We start from the raw sequence: 27,040 nt of genomic DNA, 5'->3' as shown, positions 1-27,040 counted from the left end.
AGACAAATTAAATATTTATTGTGAAGTCTGTTCCAGAGACAGCATTCTGCAGCATTATGCTAAAACTCAGTGCTAAAATTGAAGACTAGTCCTGATGAAGATAATGACTGCATTCTGGAGTGCTAAATATTATAATGGTTTTCCATAATTTAAAACAACCATACCGTGTGCTAGAGAGGTGGCTCAACAGTTAGGAGCACAGACGGCTTTTAGAGGATGTGAGTTCAGTTTCAGCCACCCATGGCAGGTGGCTTACATCTGTCTGTAACTCCAGGGGAATCAAATGCCTCTGCCCACACGTGCCCACAACGCAGACACGTGCAAATATACATTAAGTATCTTTTAAGACTTATATATAATAACTCTTAAAATACTCATATCCATGTGAAACATATTATGATACTCCCATCATGTTTTTTTGTTTTTGTTTTGTTTTTTTGAGACAAGATTTCTCTGTGTAGTCCTAGCAGACCAGGCTGGCCTCGAACTCACAGAGATCCACCTGCCTCTGCCTCCCAAGTGCGCATCATGTTTTTATGTGAGTTTTTGGTGAATTTCTCAGACGCTTTCTTCATTTTCATTAGGGAGTACAGTAGATATTTTATTATCATTTTCAGAAGAATAAGAAATTTAATTGCCAACCTGGTCTACAAAGCGAGTCCAATATATCCAAGGCTACACAGAGAAACCCTGTCTCAAAAAACAAAAAACAAACAAACAAAACCCACAAAAAACGAAAAAAACAAAACAAAAGATTAACAAAATTAGTAATGTAATTTTTTTAAATGTGCAGTGCTTTTTTAAGTTTTAAAAATGTATTAATTAAGATGAAAAGTTAATACCAAAGACCACAACCAATAACTTTATTTGAAATCCTTTTTGGCACATATTTTTCATAAAGCTTTTAATAAACATCTTTAACCACTTTAGTTCTTCCAGATACAGTTGGCAGTTGCAAGTTACTTGCTTTTAGTTACAGTCTGAATGAATCCAGAGAGTTGAAACTAGCTGACATGTTGTCCGTGATCACAGGTGAAGTGCTGGCTGTCCTGTGGTGATCAATGCATAGCTACAGCTGGTTGAAGGGGACCAAATCCATTGAAGAGGCGATTTGGTTCCATTTTACCAGCTTTAGCAAAGCATTGCCGCTGCTAGTTCAGGATCCAAACAGGTTAAGTTCTCGTTTGTAAAAATCTATCATGACAAGTATTAGACGTTCCCACACTGGTGTGCTGGTCGCTCAGTGTAAAACCCCCATTTTAGGCATATATTCTGCCACTTGCTCCTCTTGCAGCTCAGAAGTCTTCTTTTTTAATACATTAATGTGCATCTTAACTCTGAAATGCACACAATAACCTCTTTCAAAACCAACAACATTTAAAAGAACAAACAAAGCATAGTGTATTTCCATGTAAAGTTTCCAATTTATCACTGGATGCGTCCGTCCTTCCTTCCTCCCTCCCTCCCTCCCTCCTTCCCTCCCTCCCTCTTTCTTTCTTTTCTTTCTTTCTTTCTTTCTTTCTTTCTTTCTTTCTTTCTTTCTTTCTTTCTTTCTTTCTTTCTTTCGAGTCTCTCTATCTAGCCCTGTCCTGGAAATTCCTTTTTAGAGCAGACTGGCCTCAAACAGAGATCTGTCTGTCTCTGAGTACTGTGATTAAAGCTGTGTGCCGTCATGCCTCGCTGCAAGCCTGGTTTTTAAATAATAAATTAGAAATTGAGAAAGAGTCGTGTTAGCTACACATCTCTGCACTGCTTCTACTATAGTGTGATATCTGAGGACTAAGCATGTTGCTGACAGGAAGTGGAGAGATAGAAATGACCTTAAGGAAACGCCTCTGCCCTTTAGCTTATAAATAGATCACACGTCATGTCATTCTTTGCTTATGTTGGCATACTAACCTTAGGGTCATAATTTAACCTTTTTTTTATATCTATTTCAATGACTAAATTCTGTGCTATTTTGAGTATAAATCTATAAGAACGGTAATACCATGAATTTTGAGTATTAAAATCTAACCCGTGATACTTAAAAACAGCACTTAAGTACTTGTCAATATGGTTCTGCTGTAGATTTCCTGCCTGAAGAGAATGTCTTCTGAAACATACTTACAAAAGTCTGATAAATTATAGTTTGTCTGTAAACTAGGAGCCCTAAGTGAAATACTATATTGATTTAGTGTTTCAAACTAACCTGGGAGAAGGACAGAACAAGCCCAGACAATACGCAGATAATTTACTCTTGTGTTCTGCGTCTGCTTGCTGGTAGTCATTGTCCTGCTGGTGAAATTAGTGTAATTGAATCCTTGCCATCATTTCCCTAACAGTGAGACAGGTATTCAGTTGCCTGAACTTAAGTGCTGAAGATAGCACTAGGCTGGTTCTATTTTTAGTAGTTACATGGCAGCCATTCAGCAAGTCCAGTTGCTCAAGTGTGCTTTTGGATAGTTCAGTTTCGTGTACTGGCCATATCAGGGCAAGAAGAGGCCATGGGAAAAAATAGTACAGCGTCTGATAATGTCAGCATCTGTCATCCCCGTCAGGGAGACAGTTGAAATGTCTGACTTACAGCAGTGTCAGCAGATGCCCAGAGTTGAACATGTGCGCACTTCAGAAGGGACAGCTGATCTCAGTGCTGGATATGACCTTTCAGAGTGACTGAAAACACCCCTAGGTATGTTAAGCTAAACTTGGAAGCAACAGAACCAGTTTTCAGTTTTATATTTTCTCAGGATTGTAACAGAAATTCTTAGTGGCTGAAATATGTTTTTAAAGAATTATTAAAACCTTTCAGACCTTTGGAATAACTAATATAGTTGTTCATAGTTCATTATGAGCAGAGTAATACCATTTCCTATAAGCAGACATAATACAGACTTTAAATATTTGACAATTTTTTTTACTATTATTTCCTGTTTACTTTTAGTTGTGGCCCAGCATTTTGTCATTTTTATCATTCTATATCATGCTTTAAATATTAACTGCACTTAGAATGAAGACAAACTAGAGGAAGGGCCAGTGATTTCATAATTTTACTTAAAAGGTAGTCTTTTAAAATTATGGCTTCTATAGCTGACAGAGAAGAAAATATAAAACTGACAAGATTGCCTTAGAAAGTCTTCTGATTTTAATAGGTGATAAATTTTACCACAAGTGAAGAATAGCTATTAAAATATGAGTAAAACCAACTTTTTGTTGCTTTATTTTTCTTGTTAGATCTGTTGGTCCTGATTTGTTAGATATGATGCACTTAAATGAAGATCAGATTGTGACGATAGAAAATGGTTGATCTGTGTCTCACTGTTTGTGCTAGCAATACATTTTCCCTTCTAGTAGTCAAATTTTAAACATGTGAGTACTCAAACAATATAGCGGATAGTATGTTTCAAAATGAGAATTGGAATCCACTTGCATGGAACATTTCCTTTGATTATGGTATCGGTGGTATTAGTCTGCACCTGAGTGGCTGGCACTTTTGGAATGGGATGTTAGTGTTGTCTGTGGCCATTTACTTGACGTAGGGTTAATTCAGAATATGCAGCTCATCCTCCTGGAAAGTTTTCCTTTAGCTGCAGTAAAGCTCCTTTTGGTGGCCATTGCCTACCCAAAATACATACTTCTTTACATTCCATAGCATCATATGTTCATATGGGTACATAAAGAAGTATGTGCTCTGAGTAGGCGCTACTAAGCCTTTAGCTGTGGAAACACGAAGCAACCCGCTTCCCATTCATAAGTAAAACATTCTGACTACTGATCTGGAACAGTAGTAATAGATTACGTGCAGAGATTAGCTTATCAGAGACTGAAATTTACAAGAGATTTACCTGATCCCGTTCATGCCACTTAGTGTTCCTGCCATGCTTTGTCCCGCTCGGTTCTTTTTCAAGAAGTGCAGAAGCCTAAGTATACTCAGAAATGCCAGCGCCTGCTTACTGTTTTCTCAGCCACAGGCCCTTTTTCTTCTTTATAATTTGCTTCTAGATCCTATAAACAGATGATAATTAATTTGCTTTAAATTACTTTTATAAATCAAATACTTTTACTTAAAATTTATTGGAAGGAACAAATTACTATAACTAGAATTGACTTTACAGTTAACACAGGCTTTGAAAATTAGGTCATTTCATTGCATGTGTGAATGAATGTTTTTAAATGGAAAATTATTTTCAAAATAACAGATAAAACTCATTATCAATTGGCAAGTTCTTTGTTTTCTTGTTATTCTTGAATTTTCTGTTTCTGTTTGCATTGAATTACAAATTCAAATAGACATGTATTTGGTTTGTACAGATTACTTTTTAAAAAATGGTTAATATAAAGGAAAAGTACTATAACGTTTCCAAAGTTCTCAAAAAACAGAAACACTTTAGTTTGAGTGTCTGTGTTTTACCTTGAATATTTTAGTAAAAGAAAGGAGAAAAAAACTTTTTTTTTGTGAGTAGCCAGTAATCACTATGGCATTTATAAGGCTAATTCAAAAGGAGACTTCAAGAAAATCTGAGATTTGGGAAAGTATAGAAAAGGAAGTGTTGAGCCAGTTGTGGTGGTGCATGCTTTTAATCCCAGCACTCAGGAGGGAGGCAGAGGCAGGACAAACAAGGGTACACAGAGAAACCCTGTTTCAAAAAACAAAAACAAACATACAAACAAAAAACAAAAAGAAAGAAAAGGGAGTGTTGGAGGTGGTGGATGTTGGTTAGAATTTCTACAGCCTGTGAAGAGAGCTCCTGCAGCTCTTGCACAGTCCCAGGCAGCAGTGCAGCTGAGAGTCACACCCTGCACCGTCATCCATATTCCTGTGGCCTAAACAGTACACGGGGTAGGCTGGGAACGTTTGTAACCTGCCGTGTTTCCTGCTTACCTAAGTCTTGAAGCAGCTTTTAAAAGCCGTTGTACTCTGGAGGCAGGGGATGCAGAGTTACTGGGGAAGTGAGAAGCGATTGAAACAATCCTTTGATCTCAAGCAATAAAGGCTAAATCGTTAGTAATGTAATGCCTGTGGTGGATGGTACAGTTTGAAGTTGCCTGGCATGCTGTTTGGACAGTGGCATTTTGAAAACTAAATTGTCAATCTGCGCTTTGAAATCAGCCTATGCCCAGGCACAGATGAACACCGAGAGTCGAAGCATCCTTACAAGTCAGCCCTCGTGTTTGGTCACCTGTGCGTTTAGCGCCTGCGGCACGACAGGGAAAGAGAGGTAACGACGTTGGGAGTCTCTTCAGTCACGCTCCGGCACACGCTTGCTGACTCAGCACTTCTTTTTAAGCACTGGGTGAAGTAAGGGGTGTACGTGAGCACAGACCCTGCCTTTTAAGATAAATGTGAGACAATAAGTACACACAGAAAAGAAAATAGATAATCTACTTCCTCAGCGCACGCACACACACACACACACACACATGCCCTAAAGTTGAATCAACTTTGGTCATATGATTTGGAGTGTAATGTATCAGTTATTGCATAGATATGTAGAGAAAGTTAGGTAGTGGGGAAAGATTGCTACAATAGCAAAGAAAATGTACCTAGTTAATTTGTTAGATGAAATGATTCACAAGAGGAAAAAAGTTACAGAGGAAGTTAATTATATAATCTAAGATAGATACAAACAAACAAGCAAACCAACCAATCAACAAACAGACAAGCAAAAACCCCAGCAAACAAAACCCCAAACACACCTTACACTCTTCCAAGTAGCTATAAACATTCACCCTGTTTCCTGTGCCCGCCAGAGTATATTAGGTTCTTCTGATGCCTCAGGAAATAGTCTGCGTCTTTCTTGCTTTGAGATTCTTTTGGGGAAACAGGAGTTTGCGTTTCCAGGGTAAATGGTAGATCTGGAATGCAGCTGCCTTGTCATATCCAGAGGTGAGTCTGCAGGCGCGGTCAGGACTTCCACAGAGTCACCACAGAGGCCACCTTATACTCTTCCCTCAGTGACCACAGCCTAGGCTGTTAGAGCTTTATAGGCAGCTAAGCATTTGAAACATGCACTCCCAGGCAAACAGTCTCTCTTGTCCCTCTCTCTTCCCTGACCATATTTAGTCAACCATAGCAAAAAATAGTCTCTCAGCTGTCGATTGTCGATCTAAAGGCCGAGGAAGCTTGCATCTTGCTTTCTGCCTATTGATTGTTCTTCCTGTGGTCCCAACACCGCTTTGCCATTTGTCCTGCTTTTTTTTTTTTTTAAGTACTGCCAAATAAAGCGGTGTCTCATGTTTCCACTTACATTTCCCAGATTCTCCCCGAGCTTGTGCTGAGGCTAGGAAAACCTCACGCGGCTGTCACTATACTTAGAAGCACTGCAGAGAAACAGAGAAAGAGGGGCACAAAACTTGCCCCGGCTACTATAAGACAGTCTTCGGGCAGATCTGGGGCATGTAAAATTCCTCTGCTGCCAAAATATTTCATAATCTGACCTTTTTTTTATTGGTTAAAACGTCTTGTATACTAATATATTACACAGCTGTCGGCCTGTAGGCATTTTGTACAGTTAACATTTAGGGCACAGTTATTTCTATAGCTACTTTTAAAACATAAAACTAGTACTTGAATGAAAGCAAAAATAGTAAATAAAATCTATATAGTATTTGTGACATAAGCCCAGAAAGAAAGAGCAGCATGTGGGGCTCATAGTCCACTGCGGTCGCGGCGTGCAGTGTGCAGTGCACATGCAGTGGGAATGCCTTTGGAGAAGTATGTGCTTTAAGCTCTGCGTGTGCAAGTCAGAGGCGCCTTTCAGTGTGAATGAAACTCTGCCTTAAACCAAAGTATGAAGGGCTTGCTCTCTTTTCCTATAAGCCATGACTCCAGTTTTCAAAATAGCATTTAGGTATAACTGCCCACAAAGTAAAATGGTCATGAATTTGGTATAATTTTGCTATGTAGTATGTGTCTTAAAAACAATAATTATATCAGAATTCTCAATTTTACTAGTACATTCAGATTAAATTTAAATATCGACATTTGTTTTTAACAGAAAATGAGCAGCATTAAAATATGAAACCCAACAAATCTATGGAGGTAAAATTTAAATCTCAAAAACCTGAAAAAATGGGCAGGAGAAACCAAGTGCGCCTTGTTCTTAATTCAGAAGTATTCGCTTAAGTGCATGTGGAGCTAAGAGTCAAGTAGAAGTACTGTCCCTTCACACCGACAGGGGCTGTCCTTGACTTCGCACCGGCAGGGGGCTGTCCTTGACTTCGCACCGGCAGGGGCTGTCCTTGACTTCACACCGGCAGGGGCTGTCCTTGACTTCACACTGGCAGGGGGCTGTCCTTGACTTCACACCGGCAGGGGCTGTCCTTGACTTCACACCAGCAGGGGGCTGTCCTTGACACCTTTTGTCTTCAGGTTAACTCTCCTGAGGTGATGGCTTCAAAGGAATGCTTCTGTAGATACTTTCAAATTTTAGAAAACATGACCTTTTCTAGCTGTACAAAATGTGTACACATTAAGAAAAGAACTTAAAAAGAAAAAGAGAACTTAATTTTCTGATCCTAAGTTACCCCACTTTCCTGCTTGGTGGCAGTGAACACTGGGCCATGCTCCTGTGCTGAGTTGTGACGTTGAAATGACGCCTGGGGCTCAGCCATCCACCCAGAACCTGCCGTTACCAGTACCTGCCTGGACACTCAGAGTGGATTCCCTGTGTTTCTTCGTTTTTTACACTCAGCAAAACATTGAGCTCTGTGCTTTCCATGTGCAAAGAATCTCCTTTTGTATACAATTGTGTAGTAATGTTTGAAATGACTCCAAAAACTTCTGTTTGTGCTTGATTAAACTTTCTTAGAGTTCTTCATGGGTTCTATCCTAACCTATTTTACCTTCTATTTAAGGAATTCTTAAAGTAACTAAGCAAACATTTATTGAACACCCAGTGCAATGCTGTTCTAACATTAAATGATACTAATATGCAGTACTTTCATAGTTTACCTGCTGGGTTTATTTGAGAAAATGTTTCCACTTTTGCTGAAGAAAGACATTAGGAATAGCATGGCAGGCACTAGAAATTGACCCAGTGCCATTTGAGTACGACATGCCAGTGTAGACAGCTGCGTGTCCCTCTGCTTCTTGGAACTCATTTGTTCGTCATTCAGCAAATGCCTCAGCACTGCCATGTGCCAAGGATTAGGCTAGGCACCACTCTTAGTTGTACTGGAACTCAATGCCTCTTTGGCACTGTTTACAAATGCCTGCTTAACTGGTAGTAAGATCTTATCCATAAAATATCTATGTCCTTAACCTGTTGGTAAAGAACTAGTTGAGAAGTAGAAAAGTATGTCCCTTTTGGGAAAAACAACACTAAATCTGCAATTAACAATCTGTTGGCTTAAGAAGAGATTGACTTGCTTACTGAGCCAGAGCAGTGTCTTGCATGTAACTTCTCGGTCCAGTGCTTGCAACATAGCAGTCGGCTCAGCAGGAAGTGCTGCAGAGAAGAGCCTGAAGCTGTCCTCACAGGCTCTGTGCTGCGTTCTAACGTTGCCCGTGCTGTAGGAGGAAGAAAGACTGCTCTGATGTGTTCTCAGTGTACTGAGGGCACCAGGGCCTCTTTCCCCAGAGCTTACCTTGCAGGCCGGGCCCAACGTTGGTTTCTCTTCTCAAGGTCATGTGTTGTGTTGTTTACTTTTCTGAAAGGGTTGACACATTTCTAGTTAGGATCTCTGAAGAGGGGCTTGGAGAGATGGCTCCACCACTGCTGTTCTTCTAGAGGGCCTAGCTTCAATTCCCCACACCCAAGTGGCAACTAACAACCGCCAGTAACCCCAGTTCCAGGGATCATCAGGCACCTTCACACAGGCATACAGACAGGCAAAGCAACAACAATGCATATAAAATAAATCATTAAAAATTTACTGTGTGTGTGTGTGTGTATCTGGAGAGAGAGAGAGAGGGGGGGGGGGGAGGGAGGGAGAGATCTTAACAGAAGAGTGACTGCACAGCTCCAGTATAGACTGCCGGTTAGCATGTGTAGATGTTTCTCTCAGACAGGGGACATGGCTTTGCACTACTTGAGTGTGGGCTGTGCAATGACTTGTCAAGAGGGTAGTGTAGAAACAGCAGAGACAATGTACAACAGAGACATACACATCTTCATCCAGGTGTTGGGGGTCAGCATCAAATTAAATGGAGAGATACTCAAGGAAATTCCTCTAAAATCGGGGACCAGACAAGCCTGCCCACTTTCCCCATATCTCTTCAATATAGTTATTGAAGTTCTAGCCAGAGTAATAGGACAACAAAAGGAGACCAAGGGGATCCAAATGGGAAAGGAGGAAGTCAAATTATCCCTATTTGCATAAGATATGATAGTGTACATAAGTGACCCCCAGAATTCCACCAGAGAACTCCTACAGCTGATAAACACCTTCAGCAAATTGGCTGGATACAAAATTAACTCAAAAAAGTGAGTAGCCTTCCTATATACAAATAACAATCATGCAGAGGAAGAAATTAGGAAAACTACACCCTCCACGATAGCCACGAACAATATAAAATATCTAGGAGAAACTCTAACCAAGCAAGTGAAGGACTTGTTTGAAAAAAAAACTCTAAATCTCTGAAAAAAGAGATTGAAGATGGCATCAGAAGATAGAAGGATCTCCCATGTTCATTAACATAGTAAAAATGGCCATCTTACCAAAAGCAATTTATAGATTCAATGCAATCCCTATCAAAATACCTATACAATATTTTAAAGACATTGAAAGATCAATTTTCAACTTCATATGGAAAAACAAAAAACCCAGAATAGCTAAAACAATCCTCTATAAATAAAGATCCCCAGGATGAATCTCCATACCCGATCTCAAGCTGTACTATAGAGCAACAGTAATTAAAACAGCATGGTACTGGCACAGCAATAGGCTGGTTGATCAATGGAATCGAATCGAAGACCCAGAAATGAATCCACACACACATGGTCACTTGATTTTTGACAAAGAAGCCAAATCTATTCAATGGAAAAAGGATAGCATCTTCAATAAACGGTGCTGGTCTAACTGGATGTCTACATGTAGAGAAATGCTATCTAATTAGACCCATATTTGTCACCATGCACAAAACTCAAGTCCAAGTGGATTAAAGACCTCAACATAAAACCAGAGACACTAAATCAGAAGAAAAAGTGGGGAAAAGCCTGGAACACATAGGCACAGGAGACAACCTCCTGAACAGAATACCAACAGCCCAGGCCTTAAGGTCAATGATTAGTAAATGGGACCTCATGAGGCTGAGAAGCTTCTATAAGGCAGGAGACACTGTCAACAGAACAAAGCGACAGCTTACAGACTGGGAAAAGATCTTCATCAACCCTATATCTGACAAAAGTCTGATATCCAAAATATATAAAGAACTCAAGAAATTAAACACCACCAAACCAAATAACCCAATTAAGAAATGGGGCTCAGATTTAAACAGAATTCTCAACAGAGGAATATCGAATGGCTGAGAAACACCTAAAGAAATGCTCAACATCTTTAGTCATCAGAGAAATGTAAATCAAAATGACTCTGAGATTCCATCTTTTACCCATCAGAATGGCTAAGATAAAAAATTCAAGTGACACCACATGCTGGCGAGGGTGTTTCAGACATTTTTGAGCTGCCATGTGGGTATTGAGAACTGAATCCAGGTCCTCTGGAAGAGCAGACGTCTTTCCAGCCCCACCCTTCTTTATTTACCGTTACAGTTAGTAAAGACTAAATTTCTAAACACATATAATTTTCATCGTTTCTTATTGTAATTTCATTTTCATAGTTTAATCTTTAGCCCAATTAGATGTCTGCATGTCTTCCACAAGTCTGTGTTGTCTGTGTTCATAATTTACTTAACAGTTGGTTTCTTCATCTCATGCACTAATACAGCAGTTTATAGGAAATCAGAAATGACCATTTCCATTCAGAGTGCTTCATTAGAGGTGCTACAGAGATGACTCAGTGGTTAAGAGCAGTGGCTGCTTTTGCAGAGACCCTGGTTTGGTTCCCAGCGATGGCATGGAGACTCACAGCATCACCATTTCCAGGAGCTCTGAGGACCTCTTCTGACCTTTGTGGGTACCAGGATGCACATACACATTCAGCCAAACACTCATACACAAAAAATAAATTTTAAAATAAAAATACTTTGCTAGTACTGTAATTTCTAACTACTTAAAATGAAACGTTTGGTCTAAATAATGCCGTATTTCTTTTGAACTTTGGTTGCACAGATAGTGAATTCCAAATGCTGTCTTAGTGTCTGATTTTTTAGAAGTTGTTAATTGAACTCTATCCATGGTTAAGTGGTACTGCATAGATTATACTGCAAGAAGATAGCTGTCTTCTGTGGCATTCTTCTTTTGCCTTAGTCCTTCTCCCAGTAACTTGTAACTTGCCTGGTTTTTAAAAGTCAAAGTCTTTATAAATAATTTCAAGTTAGGGAAAACAAAGATTTAAAACTAAACACACTTCACTACTGTCAGTTCTTAGTGTAACACAGCTTTGGTTTAAGTCAGTAATGTCAACAGCGGATTTTAGCTATTGTTTCTTTTTTAGACTGTGTCTCTTGTAGCTCAAAGTGACCGTGCTGTGCAGGTGAGAGTGCACTTGAGCTTCTGGTCTCCCTGCCACTGCTTCCTGATCGCCAGGAGTGCCAGCATGTGTCACTCTTCTGCCTTACATGTTGTTAGGGAAGTATTCTATTAACTGACTCACACCCCATCTACTATTTTTTTGTTCTATTGCCTTGTGGCTGGTTTACATTACTCCGTACACACTCACACCATGCCCCTTTTGTTTTTTGGAAACAGGGTTTCTCTGTGTGACAGAGCCCTGGCTGTTACGTACACCAGGTTGGCCTCAAAATCGTAGAGATCCACCTGCCTCTGCCTCCTGAGTGCCGGGAATCAAAGGCGTGCTCCACCACACCTGGCACCTTAAGTACATGGGTGTTTGCCTGCATGCATGTCTGTGAGCCACATGCATGCAATGCCTGAGGAGGCCAGACGAGAACATCAGATTCTCTGAAAGTGGAGTTGGAGACAGTTGTTAGCTTCCTAAGGGTGTAGAGAGCTGGACCCAGGTATCCGTAAGAGCGGAGCTCTTAACCACTCATGGTCTCTCCAGCCTCTTGCGTTGCTTTTAAGTAATAACATTTTATTTCTTCATAAAAGCTGTTTTAGATTTACTTATGTATATGATTTATATACATTTGTACCTGGTGCCCCAGAGGTCAGGAGGAAAAGGAGGAGTTGCTGACAGCCGTGAGCCACTGTGTGGTTCAAGAAGCATCCATTTCCTAAGCCAGGGTCCCCTGCAAGAATAACAGGTGTTCTTAGCTTCTGAGCTATCTCTACATCCTCATAACATTTTATTTTTAATAATCTTTTTTTATGATTTGTATATCTTTTAAACTTTTTAGAAAAAGTATACATCTTACAAGTTTTTTTCTCATGTGGTCTGATGTGTAATGTGATAGTGATGATATTGCAGTCATATGCATACATTGTGTAGTATAGTGTGTCACCAGTGACTTTCCGTAATCTGAGTCAAGTTCTGCATGGTGCCTCATGTTTGTGATCCCAGCACTTGGGAGGCTGAGGCAGCGAGATTAAGGGAGCCAGCCTTACCTACGTAAATAGCAATACTCTAAAAACAAAAACAAAAACAAAAAACAACAACAACAACAAAAACCAAAATGATTAAATTTAGAAACTTGACAGCGTAAGTTCAAGTTTAGAAGTTCTTGGTTCCTCCAAAGCTTAATTCCCACTCTGACCCTCACTCTCCCTTTCGTTTATGAAGACAGGTTTTTCTCTCTATAAAAGAGCCCTGGCTATCCAGGCTAGCTTCAAACTTAGAGAAATCTGCTTGTCTCTGCCTCTTAAGTGCTGGGATTAAAGTTGCACACTATCATACCTGGCTCCAAAGCTTAACTTTTAAAAGCAGTTATTTATTTATTTATTTTTAGTGTATGTCTATGTGTATGTATAAGCATGTATTCACATGTGTGCATGGATACCCTATGATGCCCATGTTGAGGTCAGAGCAAAACTTGTAGGAGGAGTGGGTTCTCTTCTTTCACCATGTGAGTTGCTGGAGTCCAACTCAGGCAGTCAGGCTCTCATCTGCACTGTCAAAGCCTATTCTTAGACTCTTTGAACTTCCTACGTGGGATTCATAAAACTCTGCCACCAGAGACACTTGCATTCCAGTCCTCTGGGCGTAGTGTCACTTTAGAGGCTGACACCTCAGTGAGTTTTCCATACAAAATATTCTCGTGAGGAAAAGTTGCCTCTGGTTTTACTCTTGCTCTTTGAAGATATGCTCAGCTGTTTTTCTTTAAGAAGCACTCATTTCTTAATATTTTGGTTTTCTGAGACTTTTAAATCTTTCATGTTCTTTAGGATATCTTTGACTTTCTTTGGCTTTAAAAATATTAACAATTTCAAAACTGTAAGTATTGAATTATGCTTGTGACTTTATGCATTATGAGCCAAACTGAATTTTAGCATTAGTTAAACATATATCAGATTTTAATTCTGTTATTCCTGACAAGCTACCAAGTATGTCTGATCACTGTTTTTCTCCTTGCTTGCTCTTATTTCCTGTTGTTACTTAAGCCAGACATGGTAGCAAGCTCCTTTAATCCCAGCACTCAGGAGGCAGAGGCAGATGGATCGATGTGAGTTCGAGGCCAAACTGGTCTACAGAATGAGTTTCAGAACAACCAGGGCTACACACACAAACCCTGTCTCAGAAAATCAAAAACAAAACAAAACAAAAAAAGAATAACAGAAAGATTTTTTGTTGTTGTCTTGGGATTTTTGTTTGTTTGGTTGTTTTTTTGGCTTATTGAGACAGGGCTTCTCTGTATAGCATTGGCTGTCCTGGAACTCACTTTGTAGTCCAGGCTGCCTCCCCGAGTGCTAGGATTACAGGCGCGCACCACTGCGCCTGGCTTGTTACTTATTTTATGGGTAGAAACTACATGCAGGCTTCCTAAGGCCAGACTGTATCCTTTCTGACCTTTGCTCCTGGGAGTTTTTCCTCTCACAGTATCGTCCCTCTCTAGCACTTGCATTCCATGCTGCCTCCATTCTGGAAATGCTGATTGTTTAGTTCTCAAAATACCACAAAAGTAAATATTGGAGAATTAAAACAATAACTTCCGCCTGTCTGTAGGGATTTTTTCTTTCTTATTTTTTTTAAAGGATATCTTCATTTGATTACAAGATTTCTTTTGAATAATTTTCTAAAAAAAAAAAAGATCGTATTATGCAAGTGTAAAGACAATATGAATTTGCCTTTCAGTGCAATGCGTGTTTTGCTCTCAAAATTACCAAGGCCATGGATTGTGGATGAGAAGAAAGATGATGGTTATACTGCCTTGCACCTGGCTGCCCTGAACAATCATGTGGAAGTGGCTGAACTGTTGGTACATCAGGTAGGAGAACCAGTTATGTTCCAACAAACTTAGAACATTCTAATTCTTTAATTTATTTCACCAAGTGGATATTAATAGGCTGCCGTAAAACTCTCAGGATAGTGAAAATTAACTCAATGTATTCTCTGCTTTTTAACACTTTATTTTTGTTTGTTTGCATGAAGCAGTCTTGTTGTGTGACCCTGGCTTAGCTAACACCTGGCTCCCACCTCACCCCCTCATTTGTGTTTACACCGTGGTGCATGTGTAGAGGTCAAAAGACAATGTTCAGGAAATGATGTCATCCTTCCATCATGGAGACTTTGAGAACCAACTCAGGACAGCAGACTTAACTGCATCTTGCCAGCCTTTCTTTAACACTGGCTTATAATCTCCCCAGTGTCCACATTTAAACAGGCGTAACAGGATGAGCTGAGAATCAGGCACCTCATGACCAGTCGAAGACAGGTCTGTCTTCCAGACTGTGGCATGACTCGGAGCGTCAGCTCTGCCCAAGCGGAAGCGCAGGCGACCAGCAGACGTACTTAGGCTGCCTTAGCCTGGAGGAGTAAGAAGCTTCCTTTGAAGCACTGACTCTTTTCTTAATTTTGCTTTGATATGGCAGGCATTATGCTAAGCAAAGTTTTGTGCTGTATTTCTTAATCTTTACATAAGCCCTGTGAAGTAGGTTATACTGTGGTGCCATTTTGGAACTGAAGAAAAGGGCTAAATGGTGAAATGCTTACAAAAGTTTACATGGCTTGTAAGTAGCAGAGCTGAAGACAAAGTAGTGCTTTGATCCCAAAGTGTATAATCCTGTTCTTTGCCTCTTTGCCTTGTGCGTGGTATCAGCTGCTTTCAGTGCTTTCACTAGCTGACTACTCCCCTGCGCCTGCATGGGACTTCCTGCTCTACCTTACTGACTTGATGGCTACTCAGATTCCTTCTCCCTTCTTTTCACTGAGTGAGGAAGGAAGTGAACAGCATGTCAGTCTGAATCCTATGTGGAGACACAATTGCTTTTCAGAGGCATTTACAGTTTATAGAAGTTGCTGCCAGGGCTATTGAAAGGGAACAGTGCCAGCTCCATACTGTACTTTGTCTATGAGCTGATTTAAGGTGGCTATTGTAAAAGAAACACTTACTTCTACATTAACTGTTCTAACCATGGGTTTGCTATTCGTCCAGTTTTCAGTGTCTGTGTGAAAATTGTGTCAGTAGCGTCCAAGGAAGAAACAGTAGTCAACAGAGCTACTTACTCCTTGTCAATAGCTAACAGTTTGTATGGTCTTCACTGTTGCCCAGATATAACCATTTAAAATCTGTTCATTGTTAGGGAAACGCAAACCTGGATATCCAGAATGTGAACCAGCAAACGGCCCTACACCTTGCTGTTGAGCGGCAGCACACCCAGATTGTTAGGGTAAGTATTTATTCTTGTTAATATTAGCATATAGTAGCTTTTAAACCATGCTAAGGTTTAGAGCCTTATGAAAATTGAAGTGATACAGTGTTCCACTTCTCAAAATGACATAATGCAAGGAACTTAAAACTTTATTTTGTGGCTGGAGAGAGGGCTCAGAGGTTAAGAGCACTGGCTGTTCTTCCAAAGGTCCTGAGTTCAATTCCCAGCAACCACATGGTGGTTCATAACCATTTGTAATGAGATCTGGCGCCCTCTGAATACTGTATAAGTAATGAATAAATAAATATTTTTTTAAAACTTTATTTTGTGTCTGTTGGGTAAGGAGTTAATATCTAGTTCAAAGACTGCATTATATTCTCAGATTTCTGAATTCTCAAATTAAGCAAGAAAAATTTAAAGTGATGGTTAATTTTGAATTAGCTACATCCTTCTTTTGGTTTTTCGAGACAGTTTCTCTGTGTAGCCTTGGCTATCCTAGAATCGCTTTGTAGACCAGGCTGGCCTCGAACTCACATCTGTCAGCTTGCCTGTGCTGGGACTAAAGGCATATACCACCACGCCTGGCTGCTTTAAATATTTTTACAGAGTAGTGACTCTTAAAAGTTTGGAGACTAAAATAACTGCCACGGTATCACCTAGAAGTGTGACAGGAAAGTTAATTCTTGCACTCTGCCTCAGAGCAGCAGGACTGGAACATGGCAGGGTCCTTTAGTTGCTTTTCTCTTTGCTGTGACAAAACACCTGATGAAGGTGACCTAAGGGCTTCTGTTGGCTCACAGTTTGAAGTGATGCAGTCTGTTGTGTGGGGAAGTCATGGCAGGTAGAACATGAAGCAACTGGTCACAGTGTGTCCCCTAGTCAGAAAGAAAAGAGCTGAATGCTGATAGTCAGCTCACTTTCTCCTTTTCCCTTTTTATTCAGTCCGGTACCCCAGACCACTGCACAGGGCCATACACAGTCCCTGTGAGTCTGTCCTTAGTTAAACCTCTCCAGAAACTTTGTCAAAGACACACCTACTCAGAGGTGTGTCTCCTGGGTGACTCCAAATCCAGATAAATTGACAATGGAAATTAACCACCAAAGGTGGATAAATTTATGGTTTAGCAAGTGTTCAGGTAGTTCTGATGCTTTCAAGTTTGAAAAATATGGCCTAGAATTATATTTTATATAACTTGTTAGAACAAAAAAGAGACAAAACAAGACAAAAAGTGAGATTCATTTCTGTGGATGCTATTGGCTAGAGCTCTTTGATGATGGTATTTGTAGAAAGGGTTAGGAAGAGGATTAAAAAAAACACTACAAAAGCCTGGCGTGGTGGTGCACACCTTTAATCCCAGCACTCAGGAGGCAGAGGTAAGCGGATTGATGTGAGTTCGAGACCAGCCTGGGCTACAAAGTGAGTCCAGGAAGGCCAAGGCTACACAGAGAGACCCTGTCTCAAAAAACCAAAAAAAAAAAAAAAAAAAAAAAACCCACTACAAAAAACAAACAAACAAAAAACACTACAAGGACAATCTAAAGTGAATTTACAATTTACTGCGTAAGTCACATAATGAAATAGTAAATAACTGATTTTGCCAAGTGATTGGGATTTAGCAGTGTTTACATTTATTGTTTGAAATTTCAACTTTCACATAGGTCCAGAGTGTTCACTGTTACTTCAGATAGGCTGCAGTTTCTTCTAGGTGTGGACACTATCCAAATGAAGGATCTTTGCTTTCCCTCAGCTTTTGGTCCGTGCAGGTGCTAAGCTAGACATTCAGGATAAGGATGGAGACACTCCTCTTCATGAGGCTTTGAGGCATCACACTTTGTCTCAGCTACGCCAGCTACAGGACATGCAAGACGTGGGCAAGGTAGATGCTGCCTGGGAACCATCAAAAAACACTGTGAGTAAAGATGAAGTCCCGTCACTACTAGTGAGACCATGTTCTATATTTACTGCTTATATGGTTTGTATTGGATAAAACATTTTATCAGCGGTGTATTTGGCTTTATAAAAAGTAAATACTATTACTGGTTGCTGTGAAGTGCTTTTGTTCTGCATCTTACCAAGAGTTATTTTGGTCTTTGTAACTTCAGCAATACAAATGGGTGGAATGAGTATCTGTTGTGGTTTTATCTGTCTGTGTGTCTGTCCACCTGTTTGGTTTTTTTAGACAGGGTCTCTGTGTGGTCCTGTCTGTCCTGGATTCTCTTTGTAGACCAGGCTGGCCTCGAACTCAACAGAGATCCACCTGCCTCTGCCTCCCGAGTGCTGGGATAAAAGGCGTGCGCCACACTACCTGGGTCTGTTGTGGTCTCCATTTGAAACCCCTAATGCCTGTTCATTTTGACCAGCTTTTCATTTGACCAATCCCACATGTATTTGATGAGCTCTATGCTCAAATATTTTTTATTAAATTTTTTGAATTCTGTGTTTTCTTTTTTGAGGTGTTAGTTAGACCTCATGCTTGCTAGGCAAGCACTCTCCCACTTCCCAAGTCTTTTGTTTTCTTCTGATTATTCAATAATTGTTTATATAATATGAGAACAAGATGATATCAAGGATGTGGTGTGTACATATTTTTGCCTTCTCTGTGGCTTGCATTGCTCCTGCTGCTGCTGCCGCCACTGCCGCCTTCTCTTCTTTTGGGGATGATAGTGGAAGATAATAAATGATGGTCCAGTGCTTTCGTATGGGTATGAACAAAATTTATTGTGCAGTGTTTTTATATAGAAGTGATAGCTTAGTCAAGAATATTCAGTGGTATTTTTCAAGAATTAATGTATGTAAACAGAGGCATGCTAGCTCCTGACTATACCCCACTTAGGAGAATAAGACAGGATTTGTGACCAGATTGTGCTATATGTGAGTTCCAGGCAGCCTAGGCTAGAGTGAGACTCTGTCTCAAATAATCAAAACAATAAGAGCTGCCCTGTATAATTGCATACCCTACAGTTCCCAGACACTGCAGAGATGCTGTGCCCTCCAAGTAGAGATAAGTAAGAAGTGCGGGGGATACCAGTTGTGTGTTTAGTGGCTGCTGTGCTGTGTCCGCACCTTCTGTCTTCCTGAGCAGAGGAGTCCCAGAATGGATATTGGATCCTTTTTCCCTTTTTCAAAACCTGATTTTCATTCTTAGAAGGCTATAAGAGATGGAGCTCCATTTAATCTACTGTTTCCTCCAAGATGCTTCTCTAAATTTAGATGGGCCCAGAAGTCTAAAGTCAGTCTGGTGTGTCCTTGTCAACAGTGCCCTGGGTAAGAAGAGAGTTGTACTGCACATGCGTGCTTCCTTCCCTTCCTTTGACAGTGCTGTTTTGTGACGAGGCCTCACTATCTTGCCCAGTTGTCCTCAAACTCTCAGTCCTCCTGCCTTACCCATTGAGTGACTGGGATGACGAGTGTGAGCCACCATGCCCCAACACTGTCTTAGTGTTGAGGAAGTATAAACACTTTTTTTCTTTTATTATGTATGCTTTTTATGTGTCCTAAGAAATCTTTGGCAAAATGGAGGCCACTCAGACTTCTTGATTTTATGGAGAGCACAGCACAGACTGAAGCCATTATCACTGATGGATGGCCAGGTGTCACTGCACGTTTGCCGAGAAGCGTCTTTTTCTTCTTGGTGCCTGCTCTTCTGTCTAAGATGAGTTAGCTGTGTGTCTGGAGGTCTCCTGCCCGGTGTTCTCAGCTATGGGAGGCCTCCTCAATGCACGCCTTGTAGCTTTGTAATTCAACGTTTGATCATGTTGAAATCAGGCAATGGAAGGCCTCAAAGTACTTTTAATTGTTTGGCTATTTTAATTAAGCCTTTACACTTCCAAATGAATTTTATTATCATTTTAAGGAGTATAAGTGAATCTGAGGCCAAAATGTTTCTGTTCTTAACTCCTTTATGCCCTCTTTTTTCTTTTTCCTTATTTTAAAGTTGAGAGAAGCATACCTCTAGATTATTGTGTAAGATGATAAAAGTACTTAAAACACTGCATGGCCCATATGGATGCCCACTGAGTCTTGATAGTTGTTTTAACAATCTCAGATATGTTTGGGTCCATAGCTCAGGTAACATAATCAGATTATGGTTCTTCTCGTTCTTTAAGTTCTGCCTTGGCTCAGAAGTGTTGCAAGGTGGTTGGTAGCAGCCCCAGAGCTACACTGAGCAGGAGCAAAAGCATTACTTCTTCTTAACCAGAACCTGTGCTTGAGCTCCTCAGCCTTAATTGACCTGACTTCAGTTCTGTGTCTGGCTCTGAATCAGTCATGTAGGAGGCAGACCTCCAGCTGGGTTTACTCACTGTCAGTCCACTTGGACACTGGACAGTTAGTTCTTAAATGTGGTAAAATCAAGGGAAATGTGGGTGGGGAGAAATCAGTCCATATTAGGACTAAAACTCATAAATGTCCAATGCACACACATACTTACTGTTGTGATGGTTGGTGGCAGGTTTGTGTAAGGGAAAACCATGACTTTTTCCATTTGATTTCAGTTAATAATGGGACTTGGTACCCAGGGGGCCGAGAAGAAGAGTGCAGCATCAATTGCCTGTTTCTTGGCAGCCAATGGTGCCGACCTCAGCATTCGGAATAAGAAGGGTCAATCACCACTTGACCTCTGTCCTGACCCAAGTCTCTGCAAAGCGCTGGGAAAATGTCATAAGGAAAAAGTCAGGTGTGTAGTTTCTGTTATGGTGTAACTTAACACTGTGTTGGTACGTGCCGTGCAGCTCTGTAAGGGAGGACCTGATATTGCAGATGTCTTGACCTTTGCGCTGCCGCTTCCTTCCTGGGAACTGTTTCCTCTATGAAGAAAGCCTCGTTTCATGTTACAGTCCCACATTGTGTATACTACTTTACTTACGATAAGCTTAAATAACTTTTCTAGACCAGTTTGATCTTCTAGGAAATCCTGCCTATTCTAGAGTTTTAAGGAAAAGCCTTACTAGTGAAAATGCTGTGATTAACGTTACAGTATTTTCCTGTGAAGAACAGCTTACTCTCCATGAACAGAGCAGCTCCCGTGGAAAGTCTGGAATGATTCTTGCACCTTCCACCAAGACCTCGAAGACAGATAATAACAATAAAAGGTTAAAAGAATAAACAAAACAGCCAACCACTTATGCCAGCCCTGGTGGCGCACACCTTTAATCCCAGTGCTTGGGGAGGCAGAGGCAGGTGGATGTCTTTGATTCTGAGGCCAGCCTGGTATACAAAGTGAGTCCAGGATAGCCAAAAGAAAAGAGAAAAAGAAAATTTTAATTAGTTTTATTTGTGTGTCAATCTGTGGAGGTAGGAAGTTTTAGAACCTGCTTGGAGCTGGAGTTATGGGAGGTTGTAAACCATCCGCTGGGGATGCTCAGAACTGAACTTGGGTCCCCTGAAATAACAGTACATTCTCTTAGCCACTAGGACATCTCTTCAGCTCTCTTTTAATTTAAATAGTTTAAATGGGAACCGGAGCTAGGTTACCAGCTCAACGTAAGTATTTTAATGTATGTATTTTAATTTTATTTTTAATGTATCTATTTTTTAAAGTATATCTTTAAGGAACTTAGCCTTCTGTTGTAGGAATGTATAATATATCTATAAGTAGATACAAGGCATTCTCATTATTGGGGCAATGGTCTTGAGCAGTGGGGTCTTATGATAGAACCTTTATGTGCATTCATAAGTTTCTGAAACCTGCATTCATTATACATACATGCATTTTCCTGCCTGTTTCTGCATATTTAAAAGAAGTAGTCTATCTTTCTATAGTAGAATTTTATCCTCCTTAACAACACATTCAATGGAATGGCAAAGCAGCAGCCAAAGTGCCTTATTTAAGTTTTCATTTCTTGTGAACTCTAGTGAGGCTTTTAAATTAATATAGTAATATAGTGCTACTTAGGATTTGTTGTTGTTGTTGTTTTCCTGTGGTTTCTTCTGCTTTTTCTATATACATAGAATGTATTTTAAATTAAATTTCAGTTACATTAGTTTTTTATTATTTTGAGACAGAGACTCAGTGTGTTGCCCTGACTGTCCTGAGTGCCTCTTCACCTGGCTCACTAAGTTAGCTTTTGCTTGTGTTTTAAGTTCTTTATTAGAAATTCAACCTTTTTCATTGTGTATTAATTTAATTGGAAGGCTGACTGATATTAGAAGACTGTGAAGATACAGAGAGGTTTATAACGTGGAAAACTGGAACATTTAGTACTTTTTTGGTCTATGCTTTTGAGCTGTAGAGCTGTGAAAATGAGCAAATTTAACTTTTTTAAAAATAGAAAAAAAGGTTTTACATAAAGTTGTTGACGTTTTATCTTTTGGTACAACCTGTCTTTATGTGAACTAATGACATTCTGCATGTTAGAAAGTTAACAAATTTGTCTAGTATACTCAGATCGGCTTGGTTTGAAACCCTTTGTTTTATCAGTGGCCAGGTGGGTTCTCGGAGCCCTTGTGTGATCAGCAGCGACTCTGAGACCCTAGAGGAGTGCATGGTGTGCTCAGACATGAAGAGGGACACGCTCTTTGGCCCCTGTGCACACATTGCAACCTGTTCTCTGTGCTCCCCGCGCGTCAAGAAGTGCCTCATCTGTAAAGAGCAGGTTCAGTCCCGGACAAAGGTAATGAGCCGCTGCCCTGCTGTGCCGTGGGATTCTTTGAGGCCATGACCAGGCTAGCTGTAAAGAGCTCAGTGCAGGTTTTGTGAGTTGATGTCTAGTCTAATCTTACTGATGTACCTTGCCACGTTGATTATTATTAGAGTTTGAAAGCCATAGTTTAACTCTTAATTTTCTTAGTTTACATTTCTTTTTTATATCAAAGTATAGTAGTTAAAAATCATTACTGTTCTTCTTTCAAAGCCATTTAGAACTTAGATGCATTGAATTCTATTTTGTATTGTGTACTATGGAGTTTTAAATCTGGAAAATGTAAAAAGCAGACATGTTTAACCAACTCAACAGATTGGCTGTTATTAGCTGTTTTGACCACAAGGAAATAGTGACACCAAGTGGATAAAGGGGGAACCAACAATTCCATTTAATAAAAATAGTAAAATTAGTATTTAGAGGAAAAGGTGTTTTTAGATAAATCATTTGGATTCTTTAGTAATTAGGAAAGTATAAATAAATTCCAAATTAATACAGATTTTTTTTGTGTTGAATTAGGAAATAAAAGTTTTTTGTTTGTTGATTTTAATTTTAAGTTCTAACAGTCAAAGAGGCCAGGAGTCCATTCTCTGCTCAGACTCACAAAATGCTTTGATTCAGCTGTTCCTCTCATGAGACTGTAACCTGAGGAAACAACCCAGAAAGAGGAAATTTGTACTTAGAAATACTTTTCTTTTAAGTAGGGGAAAAGGTAGATAAGTGATTGTTTAATGAATTTGTTCTATTATTTTAAACCCTTATACATAATATTAGGTAATTTATTAGCATTGGTGGTAGTTTTTGAGTTCAAAAATATCATGAGACTAAGCCAGGTGCCGGTGGCAAAGCCTGTAATTGCAGCACTGGGGAGGCAGAGGCAGGTGGATCTCTGTGAGTTCAAGGATAGCCTGGTCTACAGAGTGAGTCAGAACAGCCAGGGCTACACAGAGTAGAAGACTATCAGAGTCCAACCAGGTTTTACTGCACTAAACTAGTATGCCAGGTATGCCAACTTGCTACAGCACCAAGGCATAGGCTGCGAAAGCACACGTACATGAAAGCTAGCAAGAGCACAGTGTTTTAGTGGTTGGGTGGTGTTACAGGGGGTCATTTCTGGACAACAACACTAATAAAAGGTAGTTAAATGTAGCTATACTGTGGGTAGACTGTTGGGAAACAAACGCGAAACTCAGTGGTATGAGCTAGAGGGAAGAGGGTGCTAGAGCCACGGCTGTCACAGCACATGGCAAGGTTTACACATTGCCGATGGCGTCAGATGGAAATTACGAATAGCTTGTAGAAGACGTGAGGGCTTAGTGATGGGACAGGGTGAGGAATAACCTAATAGCTTTGGGATCCGGCAGCATGGGAATTGACGAGGTCCTAAAAGTGTGGGTTTTATGAAGAATTCCCTGGATGGAGGTAACACAAACTCCCCCTCTTGAACTTTTAACAGTTTGACTAATCTGGGTAAGAGTTTGTTGTTTTTTAGTTTTCTTACAGTCAAATGTTTTAGTACTTGTTTATTAACATTTCCTTTTAAAAACTAACTTTAGCCGGGCATGGTGGCACATGCCTTTAATCCCAGCACTCGGGAGGCAAGAGGCAGGCAGATCTCTGTGAGTTCGAGGCCAGCCTGGTCTACAAAGTCAGTCCAGGACAGCCAAGGCCACACAGAGAAACCCTGTCTCGAAAACCTAAATAAATAAAATAAAAATTAACTTTAAAAAAAATTTTAAAGAAAATTAACATTTAGCTCTTTGTCCCTGACCTCAGATGAAATGGAATCTTTATATACAGCTTTTGTGTCAAGTAGGGACAGGAATGCAGAAATAGTGCCTGCCAAGCTCAGGTGCCGGCAGAGGAGCAGAGGGCGGGGCTTCCGTACAGGTGGAGCACACTGCGTGCACTGCTGGGGGTTCGCACTTTCTCTGCAGTTGCTCACTCCGCTTTTCTTGCTGTAGATTGAAGAATGTGTGGTGTGCTCTGACAAGAAAGCAGCTGTTCTTTTTCAACCTTGTGGACACATGTGTGCTTGTGAGAGTAAGTAGCTTTTTGGGAACCTCCCCAGTGATGGGATAAATATAGAAGAAATTAAAATTTACATATTTGATTTGTTTGTCTATTGGATAACGTACAGAAAATCTGGGCAAGCATTTAGTGCCTTTTTGGTCTCTACTTTTAAGCAATAGAGTAAGTATACTGAACAGTTTGACTACTGAAATTCTGTGTTCTATCAGACTGGATTTTTAAAAATGTATTCTGTATTTTGTGTTTATTTTTTTATTCCTACAAAGGATCTATCTTTTTCACACACAGTGAAAACTTATTTCTAAAAATATTAAAAATCTTTATTTCCTATTAGAAAGCTCATCTTTTTTGCTATAACATTATTTGAATGTCCCTTCATTTGTCTTCGCCTTAACCTGCCTTTCCTGTATGGCTGCCCGACTCCTCAGGCTCACACAGCACATGCTGCTTGAGGCTGTGACCTTGTTCTGTTAGCTCTTAGGGTAGGAGAAATCTAAGAAATCCTTTCTTTAGGAGGACAGTACTGAAGCTCTCAAGATGCTTTGACTCTGTGGTCCTCAACCTTCCTGATGCTGCAACACCTCATGTGTGGTGGCCCCAACCACAAAATTATTTTCACTGCTTCTTCATAACTATGATTTGATAACTGTTATAAATCACAATGTAAATATCAGACATGCGACCCCTGTGAAAGGGTTGGTCAGTCTCCGGTGGGGTTGAGAAGCACTGCTTCAGCATCTCCCCAAGCACAGTGTGAAGGCCGTGGCTCTTTATACCCCTCACAGCTTTCAGGGTGTGAAATTCTCTTTTCTTTTTGTTTATTTCTCTTACTTATCAATAAAAGATCTCAAAAAGATTAACACCTTTTTAAAATAGTATTTCATATTATAAAATAGGTTAGTCAACAAGTGTTGGTTTTTAATATGTTATCTGGTTAGCATATAGAGTATGCTAACTACATGGTAGTTCAATCTCAATTGGTATACATGCCCTTTAAATGTTGGGATAAATTTTATTTTATGTTTAGTTATTACTTTGTATGTCTATAGGTTGTATATGTATATATGGGGGTGTGCCTAACGTGTGTGGGAATTAGAGGGCACTTAAGGGAGCCCTTCCCTCCTTCCACCCTGAAAGTTCCAGGGCTCAAACTCACATGGTCAAATTTGGCCACAGATATCTTTACCCACTATGCCATTTTTTTTCTCCCCCAAAGATTTATTTACTTATTCTGCCCACATGTGTGTCTGCAGGCCAGAAGAGGGCGCCAGATCTCGTGATAGATGGCTGTGAGCCACCATGTGGTTGCTGGGAATTGAACTCAGGACATTGGAAGAACAGACAGTGCTCTTAACCTCTGAGCCATCTCTCCAGCCCTCACCCACTGAGCCATCTTACAGGTCCCCTGAATATGTATGTTTGTTTGTTGACAACTAGTAGAAAAGGTCAGGATTTATGCTGTTAACAGTTTACCTCAAGTAACTGTTTCTGTTTACCAAGGCCTGGTATAAAGGCTGTCATCAGCTGTCAGAAGGACACAAAGAAAAACATTCTCTCTGTCTTAAGTAAACTTTTGTAGGTCAGAGGTTGGCAAACTTTTTCTGTACAAGGACAAATACTCAATGTTTTTGGCTTTGTAGGCCACATGGTCTCTGTAGTACCTACTCACCTCTATTTTTAGAAAGATATAACTATAGACAGTTATGGTAAGTTCATGTAATTGTGGTGGTGTGCTACTTGATTAGTATGTCATACATTAATTCTTCAAGAAAAAATTCTGCCCTCAGACTGAAGACTAATCTCAAACTAGACTTGCTGGTGCTTACCTACTGCATATTACATAATCAAGTGTGAGGACATTGTATGTTCATGTTCTGGTGTCAGTCATTAGATGTAGTAACCCGCATCCATGATTCCGTGCTTTGATAAAGTTTGAAATGAGGCAGACTTACATGGTAAATGCTGATTTAAAAAGGACATGTTGACGTGCTGTGCAATTAATTAACAAGTTCAAACGTAAGGTGAGATCAACAATCAATAATGTATATTGTGCCTAGTTTTCTTTCTTTGAGTTTTACAATCCGCCATGTGTGGTGGCACACGCCTTTAATCCCAGCACTCGATAGGCAGAGTCAGGTGGATCGCAGTGATTTCAAGGCCATCCTGGTCTACAAAGTGAGTTCAGGACAGCCAAGGCTACACAGAGAAACTCTGTCTATGGGGGAGGGGGGGCGGTTTAGAATTCAGGCTAGAGAGATGGCTCAGAGGTTAAGGGCACTGACTGCTCTTCCAGAGGTTCTGAGTTCAATTCCCAGCAACTACATGATAGCTCACAACCATCTATAATGGGATCTGATGCCCTCTTCTTTCTTGCTTGTGGGTGTACATGCAGGCAGAGCACTGTATACCTAATAATAATAATAAGTAAATCTTTTGAAAAATGGTTTTAAAATTTGTGTTCTATGTATATGGGTGTTTTACCGGAATGCATGCCTGTGCACTATGTCCATGCAGGGCCTGAGGTGGCCAAGAGAAGGTGCCAGGTCCCCCGAGATTGGATT

At 40.2% G+C, this 27,040-nt stretch overlaps 1 protein-coding gene and 1 long non-coding RNA gene across 3 annotated transcripts in view; one reads left to right on the top strand and one right to left on the bottom strand.

The window, feature by feature from the left end:
* MIB1 (MIB E3 ubiquitin protein ligase 1) overlaps positions 1-27,040 on the top strand; it is a 106,364-nt gene that overhangs the window by 66,724 nt on the left and 12,600 nt on the right. The window contains exons 13-18 of the mRNA XM_084778061.1: positions 14,293-14,425; positions 15,741-15,827; positions 17,558-17,719; positions 20,304-20,485; positions 22,229-22,421; positions 24,413-24,491. Of these exons, the coding sequence (XP_084634187.1) occupies positions 14,293-14,425; positions 15,741-15,827; positions 17,558-17,719; positions 20,304-20,485; positions 22,229-22,421; positions 24,413-24,491 (836 nt within the window). The remainder of the gene's footprint in view (positions 1-14,292; positions 14,426-15,740; positions 15,828-17,557; positions 17,720-20,303; positions 20,486-22,228; positions 22,422-24,412; positions 24,492-27,040) is intronic.
* LOC311595413 lies at positions 888-7,183 on the bottom strand. 2 transcript variants are annotated; one of them, XR_014778430.1, is made up of 3 exons: positions 4,997-7,183; positions 2,192-3,984; positions 888-1,337 (listed from the first exon to the last, which is right to left on the bottom strand). It is a non-coding gene; the product is annotated as an uncharacterized lncRNA (long non-coding RNA). The 2 variants fall into 2 exon arrangements; XR_014778431.1 differs by having other exon boundaries at positions 3,825-3,984.

This window comes from Acomys minous (assembly GCF_964271855.1).
Source record: "Acomys minous genome assembly, chromosome: 4".
Classification (NCBI taxonomy): Eukaryota; Metazoa; Chordata; class Mammalia; order Rodentia; family Muridae; genus Acomys; species Acomys minous.
This window is presented reverse-complemented; position numbering and strand designations above follow the sequence as displayed.